We start from the raw sequence: 21,392 nt of genomic DNA, 5'->3' as shown, positions 1-21,392 counted from the left end.
GGTTTTTTCCGCAGATGTAATCGATGTGATTACTATGCATACCATCAGGTGAAATCCATGTGTATAACCTATTACCCAAAACAAATCCAGGCTTTAGCCCAAGTTCTAAGGCACAGCCCTTCACTTAGTCCAGCCTCTGGTGTCAGTTTAGCAGCCAAGTCCGAATCATCCAGTAAGGTTTACCTCAGAGTGATTATAAGTCAGCTTCTCCTTCAAGCATCCAGCAAGAACAGCAAAAACTCTTAATTGTTACCTTTATCTCAGAACTCTTTTGCTTACACCTTGCCACAGTTTCTCCACAGCAGTGCCACAGTCTTTACCACTGTCACCAAGATCTCTCTCCCACCAGGGTCTTGCTCCAGTCTTCCTCAAGTCTTGTCCCTACAAGTCTTGTGTGCCTCAAATCTTGCCATCCAGCGTGGGAAACACTCTTCCCATATCCTGGTCCCACAGCTATTAGTGATTTGTAATACCATGCTGATTTGCAAGGCCATATCTTGCAGTTAAGGTACCTAGAGACCAGAGGGGGCTAACTGTAGTGGCTAAAAACCAACTTTTGGACTAACACCAAAGCCATCCTTCTTTGTTATTCCTTCATAGACATTGGGACTTTCTTGTTTGGGGTGTTATGAATGATGCTGCTATATACGTTTTGAAACAGATTTTTTTAATATATGTTGGATGTCAGTAGGCTCGGAGCAGTGCACTAGAGCACTGAGAATCCAAAGCAAAAAGAAGAAATCAGGAAGTTAAGGAGCTGAACAGAAGGTTTCAATCAAAGGGCAGCTCGGAGACATAAAGCAAAGTATTATAATGAAATGTAATGAGCAGTGAGCTGGAGTTGAAAAATCAAAAGGGATAAACTTGTTAAACATTACTTAAGCTGAAGAAACTGAAGAACAGATTCAAGCTGAGAGTTGCAATACTGTGGACACTATGGGAACGATATTGAATGATTCAGGAAATATTGAAAAAAGATGGAAGGAGCATACAGAATCATTGTACCAAAAAGAATTAATTAGCTGGCACAGAAGAATTTCATTAAATAGCATATGATCAAGAGGCAGTAGTGACAAAGGAAGAAGTTCAAGCTGCTCTGAAGGAGTTGGCAAAGAACAAGGCCTCAGGTGTTGATGGCATACCAATTGACATGTTTCAACAGACAGATGTTGCCCTAGATGTGCTCAACAAGTTGTGCCAAGAAATCTGGAGGACAACCACCTGGTCAAATGACTGGAAGAGGTACGTATTTTTTCCCATTCCGGAAAAGGGTGACCGGACAGTGTGGAAATTATTGAACAATATCACTGATACCACATGCAAGCAGAATCCTGCTGAAGATTATCCAAAAACTACTCAAGAGAGGACTACTAGATATAGGCCTGATTTTAGAAGAGATGCTGGCACTAGAGACATTATTGTCAATGTCTGATGGATCTTGGCTGAAAGCAAAGAGTACTTGAGGAATATCTATCTGTGTTTCATTAACTATGTAAAGGCCTTTGCCTGTTTGAATCACAACAAATTGTGGTTAACTTTGAGAAGAATAGGAATCCCAGAACACTTGATTGTGCTCATGCGAAAACTATTTTTGGACCAGGAAGCAGTCGTTAGAATAGAGCAAGGAAACATTGCATGGTTCAAAATTGGGAACAGTGTACTCCAGGGATGTATCCTGTTCCATACCTTTTCAGTCAGTATGCAGAACAGATCATTCAGGAGGCTAAGCTTTATGAGGATTAATGTGTCATGAGGATTGGGAGAAGACTCATCAACAACTTACATCATGCATATATATAACATAACTGCTTGCAGAAACTGAGGAGGACCTGAAGCACTTGGTGCAGAAGGTCAAGGACAGTCTTTTCAGTGTGGATTGAAACTCATTATCAAGAAGACAAAGATTCTCACCCCTGGGCCAATTGGCAGCACCATGCTAGATGGAGAAGAGATTTGAGATTGTTAACAATTTTACCTTGGCTTCCCAGTCAGCACTGTAGGCAGCAGCAGTCAAGAAATCAGAAGACAAATTGCTCTGGGTAAGGCTGCTGTTCAGGGACCTGGATAAACCTATTGTCTTTACTTGCTATGCATCAGAGAGGATGGATGACAGAATTGATGCCTTTGAGCAGTGATGCTGGAGAAGAGTATTGAGCATAACCATGGACCACCAAGAAAACAAAAAGATTTATCCTAGAGAGGGTGAAACCGGGTTGCTCCTGGGAGGCTAGGATTTTGAAGCTTTGTCTCACATACTTTGGGCTTGTGGCCAGGAGGGACCAGTCCTTAGAGAAGAATATCATACTTGGAAGAGTGGAGGGACAAAGCAGGAGAGGAAGAGCCTGGATGAGATGGATTGACACAGTAATGGTGGTAGGTGTATCAGAGACAGTAAGATTAGCTCAGGATAGAACAGAGTTCAGAGCTATGTTGCTCTGAGTTGGAGGTAACTTGATGGTACATAACAACAACATATAACTAAGTAAAATTGTTGTATCATATTGTTACATTTTCTCTGACCAGCAGCAAAGTGTCATGACTGGAATGAACTACTTAAGACTTTCCTTAGTCAAGAGGTAAAGGGAGAGGAACTTGTGGCTGGGTGTCCTCCCGACCTGTGGTTCTCATAGCTTTGATGGAGAAGTTTCTCATTACCTAAGGAGTAAAATATGAAATATGGTAACTGGACTCCAAGGTATTTTTACTGTTTGTTTTCTCATTCGCTGACTTCCTCTGTTTTCCTAACTGCATCTTTATCAGAAGGCAGTTTTCAGCATGAGAATCAAGGTCTTGAGCATCTTAGTGTTTGTTTTGTCTTAAGCTCCTGCCTTGGTCAGATGAACCTCTGAATCGTATTAGAGTCTCACCACAGTGAGTGTATGAGGATTCTGATTTCTTTCTCCTAAACACTTGGTAGTATTTGGTCATCTTATTGAGAGAAGGGGAATCTTAATTTGCTATTCCCTAGTGACTAATGATGTTGCATTTCTTTCCTGTGCTTATTGGCTGTTTGTAAATCTTCTTTGGAGATAACTTTATTTACATCTTTGCCTGTTTTTCTTATTGTTGACAATAAGAGTTGTTAGGTACCATTGTCCTCTGGGTTATATATGACCCATAGGTACCCTATGAGCAGCAGATCTGTCCTGTCCTGGCCATTCTCAAAGTCTCGGACACACTTGGACCCATTGCTGCAGTCACTGTGTCAGTCCATCCGGTTGAGAGCCTTCTTCTCTGTGACTGACCCTCCACCTTTCCAAGCTTGATGTCCTTTCCAAGGAATAACCTTTCCTTGCATCATGCACAAACTCTAAGAGTCAAAGCTTTATCATCTGTGCCTCCAAGGAACACTACAGTTGCACCTTATCCAAGACATATTTGTTTACAGTATTGCAGAGTTTAGTGGGTGGAGGGAGGGGACCAACCCCCACCCCACACTCTATGTACATGAATTAAACAGTATAAACAAATTAGTGTATGCAGACCAATTAAAAAAACAAAAAAGGGACATATCTGTTCTTTTTCACAGTCCATGGGATATTAATTTCTCTTCTTCAATACTACAACTCAAAAGCATCAGTTCTTTTTCTGTCATCTTTTGAATAAAAGATGTTCAGCTCTCAGACATATAGCAAATAATTGAAAAGACCGTGCTCTGAATCAGGTGCGCTGCAGTCCTCAGACTGACAGCATTTTCAGTAATGTGGAGAGAGGTCTCTGACTGCAGCATTTCCTAGTGCAGTATACTCCTGATTTCCTGACTGCTGGTACCCAGGGTGTTTTTGTGGATCCAGAGAAGATGGAGCCATTGACAGTTTGAATCTTGTCTCCATCTATCATGATGTTGCCTATGGGTCCAGTGGTAAGAATTTTTGTTTTCTTGACATTGAGATACAATCTGTGTTGAAGGCTCTATTCTTTGATCTTCAGCAGCAAGGGTTTTAAGTCCTCCTCTCTTTATTACAAACAAGATTGTGTCATCTGCATAACGTAAATTATTGAGGAGTCTGCCTCTGATCCTGATGGCACATTCTTCTTCTTAGAGTCCAGTTTGTTGAATATTTTGCTCAGCATACAGATTGAATAGGCTTGGAGAGAGGATTCAACCCTGATGCACATTGATGCCTTTGAGTTGTGGTGCTGGAGAATAGTACTGAATATCCCAGGGACTGCCAGAGTAGATATGCCTTGGAAAAAGTGCAGCCAGAGTGCTCCTTGGAGACAAAAATGGCAAAATTTTGTCTTTCATACTTTGAAAGTGTAGCTAGGTGAGGCTATTCCTTAGAAAGGGATGCCATGCTTGAAAAGATGGAGGGTCAGAAAAGGAGAGAAAAACCCCAGTGAGATGGATTGACAAAGTGACTTCAGCAATGAGTTCAAGTGTGTCATAGACGATGAGGATGGCACAGAATAGGATAAGGGTTCAGGTCAGCGATTCACGGGGTTGCTACGAGTTGTACTCGATGGCCCCTAACAACAACAACAACAACAACAATGTTCCCTTGCTCTATCGGCACAGAAGCCTCTTGATTTAGGTCTAGGTCTCACATGAGCACAATTAAGTGTTCTAGAATTCCCATTCTTCTCATTTTTAGCCATAATTTGTTAGGATTCATCTAGTCAAATGCCTTTGCACGGTCAATAAAGCACAAATAGACATTCTTGTAATCGCTGCTTTCAGCCAGCATATCCCTGGTGCCACAGCCTCCTCTTCTAAGTACAGCTTGAACTTCTGGCTGTTCTCTGTGTACTGTTATTTGCCATTTTTGAATGATCTTCAGCAGTATTTTCCTTACATATGAAATGAATGATATTTGAAAATTTCCGCATTTTGTTGGTTCACCTTTCTTGGTAATGGGAACAGAAATGGATATCTCTTCCAGCCACTTAACCAGACAGCTGTCTTCCAAATTTCCTGGCACAGACTGCTGAGTACATCCAGGGCTGCTTCTCTTGGTGGAAACATGTCAATTGCTTATGCCTTCAGTGCAGCTTCAGCTTCTTCTTCCATTAGGAGAATAAGAATTTTGAATGTTTTCTGTATGTTAAGTGTCGTTTAAAATATATCCTCTCACATACTTTTGGCATGTTGGTAGGAGAGGCTATTCCTTGGAAAATGCCATCCTGGTTAGAAAGGTGGAGGGATGGCACAAGAGAGGAAGAGCCTTAACCAGATGGATTGACACAGTGACTGCAGCGATGGGCTCAGGTGTCTGACATGATGAGGATGGCACAGGACAGTACCGGGTTCAGGTCTCTTGCTCATAGGTTGACTATGAGCCTTACTAGGCTCACAGCACCAAACAACAACAAATGTAAGTTATCAAATACGTGATATCTAAGGACTTCCTCACATTGTGTCTGCTGTCTTTGCACTTTCTCACATAGTGTCATTAGCAGCACGAAAATTTTTAAATTTGTTAGTCTAGTTTATCTGTTTCTTTTGTTGGTCACCTGCTTGAGTGATACATTTTACACACACAACCAGAACCAAGGGTCTGCGTTTTTCACCTCTTTTTTCTTCTGAAAGTGTTACAGTGTTAACTCTTAGATGGAGTTTTTTAATCCAGACTAAATCCATTTCTGTGCTTGATGTGCAGTAGCAGCTTGTGAGAATGGATGACGATGATGACGATGATGATGGGCTGTAGTGCAGTTTATTGAAGAGTAGGTTTTTAGAGTTTGATTTCTTTTTCAGATTGCATGCTGACTGACCAGCATAGCAGATTACCACACCTTGGGTGGCCTTGGTGCTGGCCATGGGTTTGGAGCACAAAAGAAGAATTTAGAACTGATATTGTACCCTCTTTGTGCACTGCATGGGTCTATTAAGCTAAACAGTGCCTTTTTCTTAATGGTTGTGATCCTTGGTTCTTTGAGTCTTATAGAAAATGCTGTTTTAATTGTAGTTTTGGGGGTAGTATTAGAAATGAGTGTTTGTTTTCCTTCAACCTGTTTTGTAAATTTTGTGATACACATCAAATCAGAACTTTACTTCATGAGGTCACAGTAGACAAATGAAGATGTTAAATGCTTAAAATAGTTTTTCAGTATCTCCTCAAAAAGAAACATTTAAATTTAATAAAAGCCTTTTTAAAGACTAACATGTGTTTCTGTGCTCAGTTTTAGCTACTATCCAGCAGAGAATCTGATTGAGTACAAGTGGCCGCCTGACGAGACAGGAGAGTACTATATGCTGCAAGAACAAGTCAGCGAGTACTTGGGTGTGACTTCCTTCAAACGAAAATACCCAGGTACTTCATGCTCGTTTATGGAGAAGGTGTCTTATACAATGAGGACTGATAAACTGAATTCACTGGGACTGCCGTGAATCCTTCGATGGGGTGCTGTATTGCCACCTTTCTATTACTTTTCAGTTAGTGGTCACTATTTTGCATTTGTTTTGTGTGATTTCTGCCTTACATAGTTTTGGTTGTTGCAAGCTTGACATACTTTGCGGTGATAGTTTTATTTTTCTTCTTTTTTTCTAATGCTAGGTTGTCTGCTGATTACTTGAGTATGAATTACATATAGTATACTTTATACTCATGTGCTGGCAGTGTTTCACTTACTACTTTCCTCTAACATCTTTCTCCACTGTAGTTTGTTCTTAAGTCTTATACATGATTTAAAATCAAAATGAGGAAGGTGATTTTCCTACAGAAAATAATTTTGTAGCCATTCTTAACCGCTGTGCATGTCTTTTTGGGAATGATATTGGCTATATCACGTGTATCTAAGTCTGTGAAAGGCTAAAGCTTGATAAACTAATAGAGTCATTGATTTCTGCCTTCTTGCTTTGGATTATTCTATTTTCAGTTTCATTTTGCTTTTATTTGTCAATAAAATAAGGAGTTTTTTAGTCCCTTTAGTAGAACTTAAGAGTATATAAAGTGTAGTATTTTTAAGAACCCATCAGTATTTTAACTTTTTAAAAGTGGTTTTTACCTTTAAACATAAAAATGTTTACAAATGTATAACCTTCCACATTTTTGAATAGCCTTGTGTCTTTTCCTTGGAGATTTAGAGCGACGAGACTTGTCTCACAAGGAGAAACTCTACCTGAGAGAGTTAAATGTCATCACGGAGACGCAGTGCACCCTGGGTAATAAAAGCTTTCAGCATAACTTGTCTGAATTTAACACTGATGGGATGACAGTGCATCTCCTTCCCTAAAATAGGCTTCAAAATTGACGTCCTAGGTGGAGCTACGTAGATGTGGTTCACTTCAGTTTTAGTTATTATTGAAATAAAAGAATTTAACCTATGGTCTGTGACAGTATAGTTTTGCTCGTCTTCAGTTCTCCTTATGTCTGTGCTCTGCCCCTGAGGTCCGCACGTTACTGCAGTGTGATCGTGAGGAATTGACTGCTGCCCTGCCTTTTTAGATCTCTTAACTTGACGAGTTGAGCACATGACAAAATTTGATACTTTGAGTTTTAGAAATTGCATATGTGATTTATGTGTGCAGTGATGTTTTTTGTGAATGTAACTTGAAAACTTGGAGTTGTAATACATAGGAACATTAATTGTTTACTGCCCTATAATAATTGTGAGAGGTTAGTGTAAACCATCATTTATTTAGCAGTTGTTTTTAATAAAGAAATATTTAAATCCAGAGTTATTTATAATCCAGAGTATCTAATAGGACACATACACACATGGGTGAAAACTTGGTTTGCCTCAGCAACATGGGTAATGTGTTTCTTTTTAATTATTCCACTTTATATGAATACTAGTTTTTGTTATTTTCAAGTGTATTATTTGCCCTTATTGAAACATAGTTTGAAGACGCAGCAATGTATTTTGAAAAATGGCATTTTGAAAAAATTGAAAAAAAAAAAAATTAAAACGGCATTTTGACCTTGGTTTTTGTTTTGAGGCAGGTCTGACAGCCTTGCGCAGTGATGAGGTGATTGACTTAATGATAAAAGAGTATCCAGCCAAGCATGCAGAGTACTCTGTCATCCTGCAGGAGAAGGAGCGCCAGCGGATCACAGACCACTACAAGGAGTACTCTGTGGGTACCCAGGGGGCCTGCACCTGACCAACGGGACAGTTTGTAGTGTCTTTAGTGGCCCCCAACTGAAATATTTTTATTCCAGCAAATGCAGCAGCAAAATACCCAGAAGGTCGAAGCCAGCAAAGTGCCTGAGTACATCAAGAAGGCTGCCAGAAAGGCTGCAGAGTTCAACAGTAACCTCAACCGGGAGCGCATGGAGGAGAGAAGAGCCTACTTTGACTTGCAGACACACGTAGGATGCTGTGGTTCACTAGCCCCTCAGCCTCGCTGGTCCCCTGGGCTCCCTGGGGAATGAGGGCTGCTTGGAGATACAAGTGGAATAGATTTGATTGGTTGTGCCCTGGGGACTGCCAGTGGGGGCCTGTCCTTCCTGCGGCCTCTTGATACCTCTCCTCCCACGACCTAGCATGGCCTGTTCCACAGTGTGCTTTATTGATTTTTTGTTATGTGCTATGGAGTGGACTATGCTGCATAGCGACCTTATGAGCAACAGTTCTGAACCTTACTCTATCCAGAGCCAGCTTTACTGCCTCTGACAGACATGACCCTGTTGTCACTGTATGTAGTCCATCTCACCCAGGGTCTCTCTTTCCAAGCATGATGTCCTTCTGCAAGGACTAATCCTTCCTGACACCATGCCCAAAGAGTGTGAGACCGAGCTTCAAAATCCTTGCCTCCAGGGAGCATCCTGGTTTCACCCTCTCCAGGACAGGAGTGCTTAGCACTCCTTTTTCTCCAGGGAGCTGTCTCTTTATGGTGGACGCCTTGTCCTTGTTCTGCCTTGGAGCTTCTCTAACAGATCTCTATGTTGATTTGATTAGTTCTCCCTATCGCTGTGTCTGAGGCTGTCCTTACTCCCATCTCAGGAATTGCACTACAGACAATTGTACAGGTTACCCAGGTCCCAGGGCCATTAAGTATGACCAGATTCAGTGGTTTCTTGAGGTGACCTACACTGGTGAGACAGGAGAAAGAGCTACATATATTTGATGGTTGGGGCAGGCAGGACAGCTGAGGGTGTTGTAGGAGTTCCCTCCCTGAGGCCTCAGTTCCCACTGTCTTAGGTGTTTAGCTTTTAGGGGGCTGTGGGGTACAGCAGAGGAACCGTCTTATCTAGGCCCTCAGGTCCTGATGTGGAAATGTCTGTGTTTCCATGGTAACATAGGTCATCCAGGTGCCTCAAGGGAAATACAGAGTGTTGCCCACAGAGCGGACCAAGGTCAGCTCCTATCCTGTGGCTCTTATCCCAGGACAGTTCCAGGAGTATTACAAAAGGTACTGGGCAGGCATGGTCCTTATGTTCACGGTGGCCAGGGGTGGGGCGGGGTGGGGGGGCGCTGACCAGGTGGGGCGGGTGGAGGGCGGACCCCAGTGCCTTCACACTTTCTGCTCAGAAGTACTCTCCGCCATCCTCTCGTACTCTGTAGGATGCCTCTCTGTTGTCTGTGATGAGGAGAAGGTGTTTGGAAGTATTCCCAGAAGTTCCTGGGTGAATCCCCGTCTGCCCCTGAGCAGTGTGCCACTGGCTCCCAGTTGGCACAAAGTGACCCTAGCTGACCTGGCAGCACCTATCTACTGCCCAGTCTGTATTCTTGCTTCTTCCTGCTTCTGATCCATGTGTGAGTGCAGTGAGGGACTGCAGGGCCTGGAAGTAGGCCAGGCCCTCGTAGCTGAACCACTTCACTAGCTTGCCCAAGAGTGCTGTTTCCCAAAGAGGGCGAGCAGGTGCGTTTTTGTTCAAAGACTTGGCTTCTTCTTCACCTTTAAACTTGAACTTTAGACAACAGACTTGAAAACATGGAATAGTTCCTATTGTTGTTTTAATGTGCCATTAACAGTAGCCTGCAATCCTATGTATAACCGCCTTAACCCTGCTCTATCCTGGGCCAACCTTATTGTTTCTGACACACCTTCCCCAGTCACTGAGGCAATCCATCTCATCGAAGGTCTTCTCCTTCTGCACTGTCCCTCCACCTTCCCAAGCATAATGTCCCTCTCCAAAGACTGGTCCCTCCTTGTAGCCTGTCCAAAGTATGTCAGACAAAGCTTCAGAATCCTTGCCTCCAAGGAACAGCCTGGTTTCACCCTCTCCTGGATGAACCTGTTTGTTCTCTTAGTCCATGGTATATTAAATACTTTTCTCCAGCACCACAGCTCAAAGGCATCAATTCTTCTTTCATCCCTAGTCATTGTCCAGTTTTCTGATGCATAGCACATAATTGCAAAGACCATGGCCTGGATCAGGTGCACCTTAGTCTCCAGAGTAACGTCGTTGCTCTTCAGTACTCTGGACAGGTCTCTGACAGCAGACTTGCCCAGTGCAGTTTGTCTTTTGATTTCCTGGCTGCTAGTACCAAGAGTGTTGATTGTGGATTCAGGCAAACTAAAACTGTTAGCAATCTCAGTCTCTTCACCATCTATCATAATGCTGCCAATTGGCCCAGTGGTGAGAATAAAATTTTAGCCAAGAGTCAGCAAGTATTCACTTATCCTTTAAGGTCAGCAGCTATTGGAAGAGTTGTGCCAGTGTACTGCCCTGCTGCTCGCTGGAGCAGTGCCGCAGGGAGGGGCTGAGCAGGCTCCAGGGGTTACTCAGCCAGGGCACAGGAGTCTTTCTAGCTAGCCAGCTGCTGCCCATCTCCATCCTGACCAGTGGGAGGGACAGTGAGTCTGGTGTTGGAGCAGTCGAAGTGGCTGCATGACCGAGGCGGTGTCTGTGGCAGCGTGTTTGCGCCGGTGACTCAGCCCGTCCTCATACTGCTGTCTGAGGCAGTGCTCTCAGGAGCGGCCAGGGCTGAGGCCTCACGCACAGCCGGTGGGGCGAGGCTGAGGGCTGCATGCATATCCACTGGGCACTGCCCGTTACCAGACTCATGCCTACGTTGAGGTGTCCTTGGGAGTGGTGCTATCGGGGGCTTATTTTTTTAGAAAGTCTAACCTATGTTTTACCTTTCCTGGCTAAGGAAGAGGTTGGTTTGTTGTATTTTAATTAATTTCCCTTTAAGCACCAAAATGAAAACTATCTTGAATGATCTTTATAGAAGTTTTTGAGGTTTGTAGAGAAGGCTTAGGCTGTCTTCCTGGCTCAGGTCAGCTAGTCACTTTTGCTCCATGGCACATGAAAGAAGCAGAGGAAGATTCTCAGGCACTCCAAGTCCTCCCTTGTTTCTAACTACGGCATGTGCTCCCCTGATTTTCAGACACTGAGGTACTCTACAGATTCTCAGGCCCTCATCCTAGTCTCAGACGTTGCAGGTGCTGCCGATTCTCAGGCACTTCTCTGATTTCTCAGACACTGTAGGTACTTACTGTATTCTTGGATGTTTTAGGTGCTTCCCTTTTTCTTGGGGAATGTAGGTACTCCCCTGCTTCTCAGGCACTGTAGGTATTTACTGTATTCTCAAATGTTGCAGACACTGATTCTCAGGCAGACATTGCCGGCACTCCTCTGATTCTCAGGCACTGTAGATAATTTACCATATTCTCAGACAATGCAGGTGCTCCCCTGATTCTCAGGCACTTCCAGCACTCCTTTGATTCTCAGGCACTGTCGGTACTTAACCATATTCTCAGACATTACCGATACTCCTCTGGTTCTTTGCCTCTGCAGGTACTCACCCGATGAGCTGCGGTATTTGCCGTTGAATACTGCACTGTACGAGCCGCCTCTGGACCCTGAGCTCCCTGCTCTGGAGAGTGATGGTGACTCAGATGATGTTGAGGATAGGCGTGGTGATGAGAAGTACCGGAGCAGAGGCGCTTCGGTGAGAATCCTGTCTCTGGGATGGCAAATGGGATAGTACCACCATCTAATTCTGGAAAAACATCCAAACCCACTGAGCTTAGTCTCCTGATTGAGAGACCCCGGGGATGGAGAAAGAACTACCCTGATAGGACTTTCAAAGCTGTCAGTCTTTGAAAGCAGTCTGCCTCTTCTCCTGGGGTGCACACCACCAGCGCTTTAATCACAGTGCCAGGAAAGCTTCTCTGGGAAAATCTGGTTTTTCTCAAGAAAGGGAGTTCTGGTGGCCCAGTGCTAAGAAGTTGTGCCAGCAACCCAAAGGCAGGCAGTTGGAATCCACCAGCCACTGTGCTGGAGAAAGGCAGGTAGTCTCTTCCTGTGTAATTTTTAGCTTCTAAATAAGAAGCTGAGATACCCCCAGGAGGGTCAGGTGTGAGTTAGTGTGGACCCGCACAGCTCCAAACAATAGCAGCCTTCCTACTTAACAGCTTCCACTGCTGCCATTGATGGGAATGCCTGGAGGGCCTTGGCTGAGTCTGCAAGGGAGGGGATGAGGCTCTTCTTACCACTTTCTCTACGTGTTGTCGGTCCCGGATTTGGGGGGGTGAGGGTACCCTGACCCTGGTTCCTGTTGCTCCGTAATTGATGCCAGGCATCCTAAGGAGAATGTTTCCTTGTATTAAGTGTGATGACTTGACTTCTTGTAACTGGTACAGTGGGAAGTCTTCCCATCTCATCGCAAGCTGGCACTCTCTCCTCATTCCAGGACAGCTCCTCCGGGGATGCATCTGACGGCGAGGGCTCTCCCAATGGCCCCGAGGACTCCCCACAGGGAAGACCCAAGTCTAAAGATAAAGCTGCTACGCCAAGGAAAGATGGTTCCAAACGTTCTATACTGTCCAAATCAGTGCCCGGGTACAAGGTAGAAGAAAAAAGCCCCTGACTGGGCCTCCTCCCTGACAGCTTCTCCCCGAGGGCTTTCTCTTTGCGTTTCAGCGGCTCCCCGCAGCCTGCTGCTCTGTCAGCTCTGTCGCCAGCTCTTCTCTGCTTCCCTCGGTGGCTTCTCTGTCACTCATGGCTGTGGTGTAGCATCTGTGTTCTATATATTCATAATTTACGAAAGAGCCTTTACCCCTCATAAATAGTAACCAGGGAAACATAGGTTTTCAAAATTAATGCATAGGCAGAACTTTATACCTCTTGAAAACTGTAATTACCTGGCACTTTAAATACACTTCCCAGTTTAACCACAAACGTGCTGTACTGCGCTGGGAGGATCACTGGTAGACAGAGGTGCGTTTTGGTAGTGCCTTTCATTGAAAAATATCTGGGTTTTACTGGAGGATTCCTTGATCCGTCCATCCATCCAATTCTGCTAATTCTGGGAATAGGAAATGGTGAAGCCTATTTTTTTACATTGCTTTTATTTTAGCATAAATTTGACAAATAGTTCTTGAAATTCAGTGACAAAGATTGCAGCATTACTAGGTGACATAGGTGGCTTAGGCGCACTTGGTAGCTTTCTGATCTGGTTATTCCCAGAGTTAGAAAGTAGGTTATCAGTAACTGTTATAATTGTTTTATTTTATATTCCATCCCTTTGCCTGCTCCCTGCCCTTCAGAGGGTGACTGTGAGGCCAGCAAGCTTATTTGTGTGTCAGGATTTAAGAATATGGGAAAAGGATTTGGAATTAGCTCGAGCTTCTCTTTTGGAGGACAGTAATGAAATGCAGATCCTTTGGTTCTGAGATAGTAGATTTGTTCCTCTTGCGATGGAGGCATCCTGGGGGAACATGATTAGCACAGTGGTCAGAAGGTTACTGGTGAAGCAGTTAACATCAGTTTGTGTCTGTGCAAAGTGACCCACAGGAACACGTGCCTGGGCTTCCAGAAGCTCATGTCACCTTGAGAAAAGCAGTCTCACTGCCAGTGTGCCCATAGCTGTCAGACATTTTAACGACACATTCCTTCAGCCTTTCACAAATATTTTAAGCTTCATTCAGCAAGGCCCGCCTTCCAAGAGTGGCTGATGAATGTGGGGTCCGGAAGTGGACAGCTGTACTTGTTTCCACGTATATGGCTTCTCAGTCTGTTGATTGAAATTCATGCTTAACAACTTAAAGCAGAACTCCAAAGATTACATTTCAGAACCTTGACTACATAGTTGACTGTATGCTGTGCCCTAACAGAGGCTGGGATCCCAAGTTCTTCCAGTATTAGTTGCATAGATCTTTCTCCACACGATATGCCTGGGCTAATCATGTGTTCAAATAAGCAAACAAGGATAGAGAAAGGAATGTTATTACAGGCCGACAGACAAGAACTGTTCAACACTACATTGATTCACTATCAAGAGAACATAGATTAATCTACCCAAGGGACTCTTTTAATATGCAAAACACGTTCTAAAGTCTTTGTGAACATTCTCAGCACCCAGAAATGTTTCCGGTATTTCAAAGATTGGAAACCAGTCTCTAGACATAATTAAGTTAATTTAACAGGTTTATTAAATGTGAACCTCCCTTTGAAAAGTATTAATAAGCCAAGATGTGCCTAAATATTAGGGTACTTCAAGCTGAAGGTCTCATTATATATATTTATGCTTTAAAAGAGGGGAATTTTTTTAAAAGGGGGGGGAGTTAAGAAAGAGGATAATGTGTTTCATGTTTTGCTTCCTAAGATTTCACTAGTGCTTCCTCATATTTGCAGCACGTTGTTATTTAGGTTATATTAACCTGGAATGAAAATGTAATTGTTAGAATTCAGGCTACATCAAATGAAAATCTGTCTAGATTAGTGCCACCATAAATGTCTTTCAGACAGGAAGATAGAGGAGTGTGTGGAGAGGCACTTCTGTGGACCTTCTGATGCAGTTCTGAGAACTGCTCAGATGCAGGTGGTGATCTTGTCCATAAAGGAAATGCTGTTGCAGTTACCAGTTAACTGAGCAGTTTCAGGTGACCGTGCAGGGCTATGCTCTGTTCCTCTTTATGGAACCTCTGTCTGTCCGTCCGTTCCTCCATCCATCCCTCCTTTCCTCAACTCTCCAAGGCCCCAAGAGGCTGATACTGGTGGTCTTGAGCCCTCCTCTCCAGCATTATGGACACCAGAGTAGGGAGGGTGGCTGTACTGTCTGCTTGCAGAGAGCTGCAGCATCCCCGGGGCAAGCTGCCTGTGTGCCCTGTCCCTCGCCCTTTCTACCCTTTCTCTTCTTCTTTTCATCAAGATGAAGACATTTGGTAAGAAGAATTTTGAAGTGGTATAATAAAACATAATCATTTTAAGGTTAGACGTAAACGTAGAATTCCTGGTATCCACTTTATCCTAGGTATTTAATGTCTATTTTAATGATTGTAGAACTTGAATTGCTCTAGAATGTGAATGACTAGCCCTCTGTCTGTTCTTTTCTACTTTTGTAAAGGATGTCCTATAAGGCTTTCTTTAGAATTTAATATTGTGTGGTTACCTCTGACTCCAATGGAAGGTTTTAAAGTTTGTAACTTCAGCTACCAGTGTGAAGAACACATCACCTGTATTTAGCATGGGTACTGTGACAGAAGCCATTTGTTACTTTTGGTGGGTGGAGAACTGGCCTTCTGCTGTGTCTGCAGCAGTCAGTCTTGATCAGAACAGCACAGAATCTGGATCACGGAAGTGCACTTCCTAGTTCTTTTTCACTTAGGTGTAGGAAAAGACAAATACCATATGCACAGATGTAGTGGGAATGAGGGCAGCCCAGGCAAGGCTGAGGTGGGCACATGTGACATGAACCACTGTCGGGAGCAGGGTGTAGATGCACACGTTGGAGACCTAAGACAGTGAACCGAACGTGTTCCATGTATGCTTTCACGTCCATGATATTTATTTGTAGAAACATTTGTGATTGTTTAGTTGTTTTTATTATATTTATGTATAAGGTTGACATCTTTTAAATAAATAAGCCAAAAATTATTTTTGAATGCCTCTGTCATCTTTTGCAAAGAGATAATTAAAAAAAACAAAGTTAAAGAATGAACAAGAACAAATTGTTTAAGGCCTAGCAGGGTATGAAGGTGGCAGTTGAGAACTTTCAAAGCTGGACTGATACAAAAAAAGGTAGTTATGTTTAGGTTTCTCTTTGGTTTTGTGACACAGCAAAGGGAAATGGAAGATGCATTTGGATGGGTTATAATAAAGCAATTTTTTTTAAAAAAAAACCACCCATTTTTCTTTGCATATACATGTTCCCCCCAATGCCTACCATTCTGGGCCCAGGCTTGCTCCCCAACTGTTGTATGCATAGTTCTAGAATGAGGTGTCTTCTGATCCTGGGCTCCCTTCATGAGGTTGTTACCTGAGCTTTCCATCCTTTGCCAGGTTTGACCAAGGGCCCACATAGATGAGTTGTGTGTTCTGTTTTCAGTCTTAAAGAGCATTACTGTTTTCAAGGGTGTCTTTGTTTCTTAATAGACTTAACTTTTCCATCTCATAGTCAAATGTTTTCTCCTTGAGCTCTTTTGTTAGATGTGTCAAGGGGGTAACTGTACAACTCAATTTTCAATAAATGTACACATGGCAGCATATCTATGAAACATCTTCTGATTAAAAATGTTAAAACACTGACTTTGTAATATAGATTTTATAGGTCTAGCTTAACAACTGTGGAAAATAAGTTTTAAAATAAAATCAATGTGTAAGCTATTTACCATGTTTTCTTTCCTATAATCAAACTATCTTTTGTGTAGTAGCCACTTGGGACCTTTTCCCCACTTAATAGTGAAAATAGACATTGCTTCTTTCCCTCCTGCTTGCTGCAGAGAGCTTACAGTACGAGGAGTAGTGTAGGATACTACACTGATTCTAACAGGAGAGCTTGATGTTGACCTAGTTCTTTCAGATGTAAGGCTTACTTAGTAGACTGTCTTTATGTGAAGAGCCACCTTCAGGTCAAAAAGGTCCTCATTAGCAACTTACCAGAAGTAAAAATATGGCCAAACAGTAATCATTCCTTTTGAATCCATCCCAAGTTCTTGTAGCATGAATTTATAGCCCTCTTCTACCCTTCCAGCCAAAGGTCATTCCAAATGCTATATGTGGAATTTGTCTGAAGGGTAAGGAGTCCAACAAGAAAGGAAAGGCTGAATCACTTATACACTGCTCCCAGTGTGACAACAGTGGTGAGTACCTACTAATCTTCTCAACGCTTTAACCACCCTTACTGCCTCTGAAACTAGCAACGTTGTTGGTCATCTAGAGAATCCTCCTTTACTTAGGGTAACTTGAAAGGATAGACAAGTAGTATTTTAGCCTTCATTGTTTACTCATTTCTCTTTGACCAGTTGTTAAACCCATTTTTTTTTGGAAACTTCAACTATTATTTTATTTTGCCATATTAAGTTAAAAATTCTTGTGTGGAATGCTACTAATATTGGTTTTGATTTAGGCCATCCTTCTTGCCTGGATATGACTATGGAGCTTGTTTCTATAATTAAGACCTACCCATGGCAGTGTATGGAATGTAAAACATGCATTATATGTGGACAACCCCACCATGAAGAAGAAATGATGTTCTGTGATGTGTGTGACAGAGGTTACCATACCTTCTGTGTGGGTCTCGGTGCTATTCCATCAGGTAAAGATTTTAAAAAACAAACAACATTGTTATTAGTAATGGGACCCACCCAGCCCTGTTTCTTAGAAAAGATTAACTATAATGAAAAAAGAAATTTGGACCCTACTACTGGAAATAAGTGACCAAAGCTGTGATACATCATAGTCACATGTTTCTAACTTCTAGACAGTCTAACTTAAAATAATTAGAATGCTTAATCTAAAAGTTTTAATAGTTCAATGTAGAATATTGAGACCCTTTTCCCTCTTAAGTACCAGAACATAGAGCTTTCATTTCAAAACTTTATACGTTATCTTAGAAAGCTGACTGATGTGTTAATCCTTGTAAATCCAGACGCTGCAAGTAGAGGCAGCAAGACAATTGCAAGTTAGAAATAAATCAAGGGGAAAATCTCAAGAGTTGTACTGAAACATTACACGAATGAGTACTGATGTCATTTTAGAAATGATTTGCATGGCTAACACTTTCCAGGCATCAAAGTGTCTTGAGAATACTTGGGAAGCTAAGTCACTTGAATGAGTATCCAACATTCTTCCATGAGTCCTAGCAAGTATATAGTAATGAGTGTTACAGATTACTAAAATCACTGATTAAGTACTCGATTTAAAGGGTCTCCGTTTACACCAGGACCTGCTGTTTGACACAAAGCTGCGAGTGAGCAGCGAGAGAAAAAGGCAGAAAAGGATCCAAATTCATCATTACTAGGACTTTAATATTATATTAGAACAATTAGTATTACTAAGCTTTCTATACATGCTAAGTGTTTCAATTTCAGAAAGGAATATATATATAGGTAGTTGCTGACTTTCAATGGGTCCTTCTGGACCACTCTGTTTCAGTTATTCGTCCCAAGTTGAATCTCTTTTCCCCCACTAGTTGTCTACTACAGTTTCCGTTTATCATCTTTAGAAACGTTTTTTTGAGTTAGTTGGAAACATTACCTCTGAGAATCAGATCACTGGGTTGCCCACAGAAACACTGTAGCATATATTTTTAAGTCAGAATCCACCCATTGCAGAGCCTCCAGTAGGTTTTTAAGAGGCAATAAACTGTTGGGGAGGCAATTGCTCGTTTCGTCCTGCAGCGCAGCTGGGTGGATCTCGTTTAGGATGGCAGCACAGCTCACTAACACTTGGCCTCCAGAGCTCTCTCTGTAGTGTATGGATTAGTCAGATTTTAAAAACCACCCACGGAAAGCACGACCTGACAGGGAAGAGTTGTGAACATTTGTTGGACAGTCTGTCAGGCTCCACATAAACCAAGGAATAGCACTGCTCCTGCACCCTTTTCTCCAGTACTGCATGACTTGAATTACTTTGAGGATTGTATTTTCCTAACTTAAGGAATCCATTAGTGCCCTACCTTCCTCCTGTCTAGTGTCACTAGTGACAATGCGTAAGAGCATAAAATGGATTTAAAATTCAGTCCTGTAAACTTTCACTAATAATTTTTCTCCTAGGTCGCTGGATTTGTGACTGTTGTCAGCGTGCTCCCCCAACGCCCCGGAAAGTGGGCAGAAGGGGGAAAAACAGCAAAGAGGGATAAAATGGGTTTGACTCCAGTACTGTAAAATCCATTTATGCAAACTATTTGGTGCCAACTTATTTACACTGATTTTTATGCCAATAAAACCTTTCTTTTTTGAAATTAAGTCTGTGCCCTAAAATCTACAAGTTGATTTAACTTCTGTTAAAGCTATTCTTACTCTTGATACTAATTCTAGGTCAATAAACAGCTGGTCTTCTATTCTTTTAGAATTTGGGCCAACTCTGAAACCCAGTGGAAATAGGCAGCAACTTAATTTTAAGCATAGTAACTATTCCTGTTTGTCTGCAGTTCCTTCTAAGAAAAGGTACCTGACACTGCTGTTTATACTGGTTTCTGGTCTTTCACCGCTAACAGCACAATGTTATTTAATGATCAAGGATTTTAATTGATAGGTAGCAAAGATGCAGTTACAGCTGGTTTGACAGGCAGCTTTCCCGGCAGGCCCTGGCAGCCTTGACACCCTCGCCGTCGGTCTGAGATGGGGCCGCCGTCCAGTGCGTGAACTGGAAAGCAGTGGTCGCGGGGGCGGCATGGCCGATGACCTTTCAGCTTTCACTGCGCGGAACTCATCACAGGCTCCTTTCATCTCCAGCGGGAAACGGTGCTGCGTGTGCCGCGTCTGCGGGCAGCACCTCCCGGCCGGACAGCGCGTGCCGGCCAGCATCCCCCGCTGGACAGCGCGTGCTGGACAGCACCCCCGGACAGCACCCCCTGGCCGGCCAGCACCCCTGGCCGGACAGTGCGGCCTCAGAACAGGATCTCCAGAACCAGCTTGAGGACGCTGATGAGCACGGTCCAGAGCACGGACTCCTCCTCGGCCGCGGGCTCCTCGGCCCGGCCCCCGCCGTCCGGTGCGTGCGCGCCCTGTCCCGGCAGGTCCGGCCCCGCGGGGTCGAGGTACACCCTCATGACAAACTCGCTCTCGCGGTGGGACGGGTGCCCGTACACGCCGATGCCCACGGGCCGCCGGAAGTGCGCGGGCACGGCCACGGCGTCGGGGCCGCAGGTGGCCGACTGCAGCGCGTAGTCGTCGAAGCTGGGCTGCAGCGTGCTGTCCGACACGTAGAGGTCGGCGTCGCCGCGCAGGCTGTGCATGCGCAGCACCACGCGGCCCGCCTGGCTCAGGCGCAGGTAGCTGTAGTTGCCCGCGCCCACCTGGCCCTGCACCTCGTGCAGCAGCTGCCACTCGGCGGGGACGTCGTCGTCCTCGGGCCGCGTGGACGCCGCGTGCGCGGACAGCAGCAGCAGCAGCAGCAGCGCCGGCCCCCAGCGCGCCGCCATGCCGGCGCCTCACTGGGCCGCTTCCGGGGCGGCGGGAGGCCTGCGGGGGGACGGGCGGAAGTGGGGTGGAGCTCAGTGGGCGGGGAGGCGGAAGCGGGGTCAGCGAGAGGCGGCGGAGGGAAGCGGGGACGCAGCCTGGCAGGAGGGGCAGGGAGGGAGGAGCGGAGGGTTCCGCGAGGGGGACAGAAAGCGGGAGGGGCGTGCGGAGAAGCGGGCTCCCGCCCCCGGCCTCGCGGTCCAGGGTGCGGAACAGGCGAACCCGCGACTCACCGTCAGTCCCCGCCAGCCCTGGGCCGCGGCGGACGGAACATCCGGAGGCGGGGCAGCGGAAGTGGGCGTCCGCCAAGTCTCGCGGGAATGAGGGCAGGCTGGCCTCCACTCTCGCAAGAATATCGAAGTGCGGTGGGCGGAGCGCCGGGGGGCGGGTCGTAACTATGGAGATGCGGTGGGGCGGGGTCGCTGCGGGTGGGGCGGCCTGGGACGCAGATGTAGGTCCTTGTTTGGTCCAGCCCTGCTCTGTGGGTCGTCGTTCTGCGTTCCCGGTGAGGTTTCATCCCGGGTTGGGCCCCGGGTCTACGGCGGGTTCCGGGGTGGTTGTGGTTGGGACTCAGAGCTTAGGGATCGGGGTCTGGGCTTAGAGTCCAGGAGACAAGGGTCAGGGCAGTGTCCGGGGCACTCAGCCAGTCGGGAGCTCAGCCTTCCCGCGCAGACTCTCCGCAGATCGCTGGAACTGTCTGCAAGGAGTCAGCTATTCCACTGCTCTCCCAGGACTGTTTTCCTGCAAAGATGGGGCAGTAGGCACTCACCTTTCTCGCCATCATGCGCTACATCTTTCGCCCCTGTATACCGCAGCTCAGAATCCTGCCCTGTCCTGAGTGACCCTAAATACAGCAACTCTGAAGCCTGCCCTGTCCTGAGTGACCGTGTACTGCAGCTCTGAAGTCCGCTCTGTCCAGAGCCAGTTTCACTGACTGACACTCCTACCCGCATTGCCCCAGTTACTGTGTCAGTTTATCTCATCCACGGTCTTCCTCTCCTTCGCTGTCCCTGCACCCTTCCCAGCATGATGTCCTTCTCCAAGGATCAGCCCCTCCTGGCCATGTACCCAAAGTTTGTGAGATGGAGCTTCAAAATCCTAGCCTCTGAAGAGAAACTTGGTTTCATCCTCTCCAAGACAGACCTATTTG

At 44.9% G+C, this 21,392-nt stretch overlaps 2 protein-coding genes across 3 annotated transcripts in view; one reads left to right on the top strand and one right to left on the bottom strand.

Annotated features, from left to right (window-relative positions):
* Positions 1–19,017, top strand: part of PHF10 (PHD finger protein 10) — a 42,457-nt gene extending 23,440 nt beyond the window's left edge. Inside the window, exons 2-11 of one of the 2 annotated variants that reach the window (XM_006882791.1) lie at positions 6,124–6,254; positions 7,028–7,105; positions 7,887–8,020; positions 8,106–8,255; positions 9,189–9,298; positions 11,634–11,787; positions 12,532–12,687; positions 16,813–16,921; positions 17,188–17,376; positions 18,836–19,017. In XM_006882791.1, coding sequence (XP_006882853.1) covers positions 6,194–6,254; positions 7,028–7,105; positions 7,887–8,020; positions 8,106–8,255; positions 9,189–9,298; positions 11,634–11,787; positions 12,532–12,687; positions 16,813–16,921; positions 17,188–17,376; positions 18,836–18,921 — 1,227 coding nt within the window. In that variant the 5' untranslated portion in view covers positions 6,124–6,193 and the 3' untranslated portion in view covers positions 18,922–19,017. Of the gene's footprint in view, positions 1–6,123; positions 6,255–7,021; positions 7,106–7,886; positions 8,021–8,105; positions 8,256–9,188; positions 9,299–11,633; positions 11,788–12,531; positions 12,688–16,812; positions 16,922–17,187; positions 17,377–18,835 lie in introns of both variants that reach the window. The other variant, XM_006882790.1, reaches the window with a different exon arrangement.
* Positions 19,018–19,671: 654 nt separating this feature from the next.
* LOC102875062 (chromosome unknown open reading frame, human C6orf120) lies at positions 19,672–20,205 on the bottom strand. The gene has a single exon (XM_006882789.1). It carries the CDS (start codon positions 20,203–20,205, stop codon positions 19,672–19,674), a length of 534 nt encoding a protein of 177 aa, XP_006882851.1.
* Between the last annotated feature and the right edge of the window lie 1,187 nt (positions 20,206–21,392).

The sequence above is a fragment of the Elephantulus edwardii genome, unplaced genomic scaffold (genome assembly GCF_000299155.1).
Source record: "Elephantulus edwardii isolate Elephantulus edwardi_28Jun2011 unplaced genomic scaffold, EleEdw1.0 scaffold00024, whole genome shotgun sequence".
NCBI lineage: Eukaryota > Metazoa > Chordata > Mammalia > Macroscelidea > Macroscelididae > Elephantulus > Elephantulus edwardii.
This window is presented reverse-complemented; position numbering and strand designations above follow the sequence as displayed.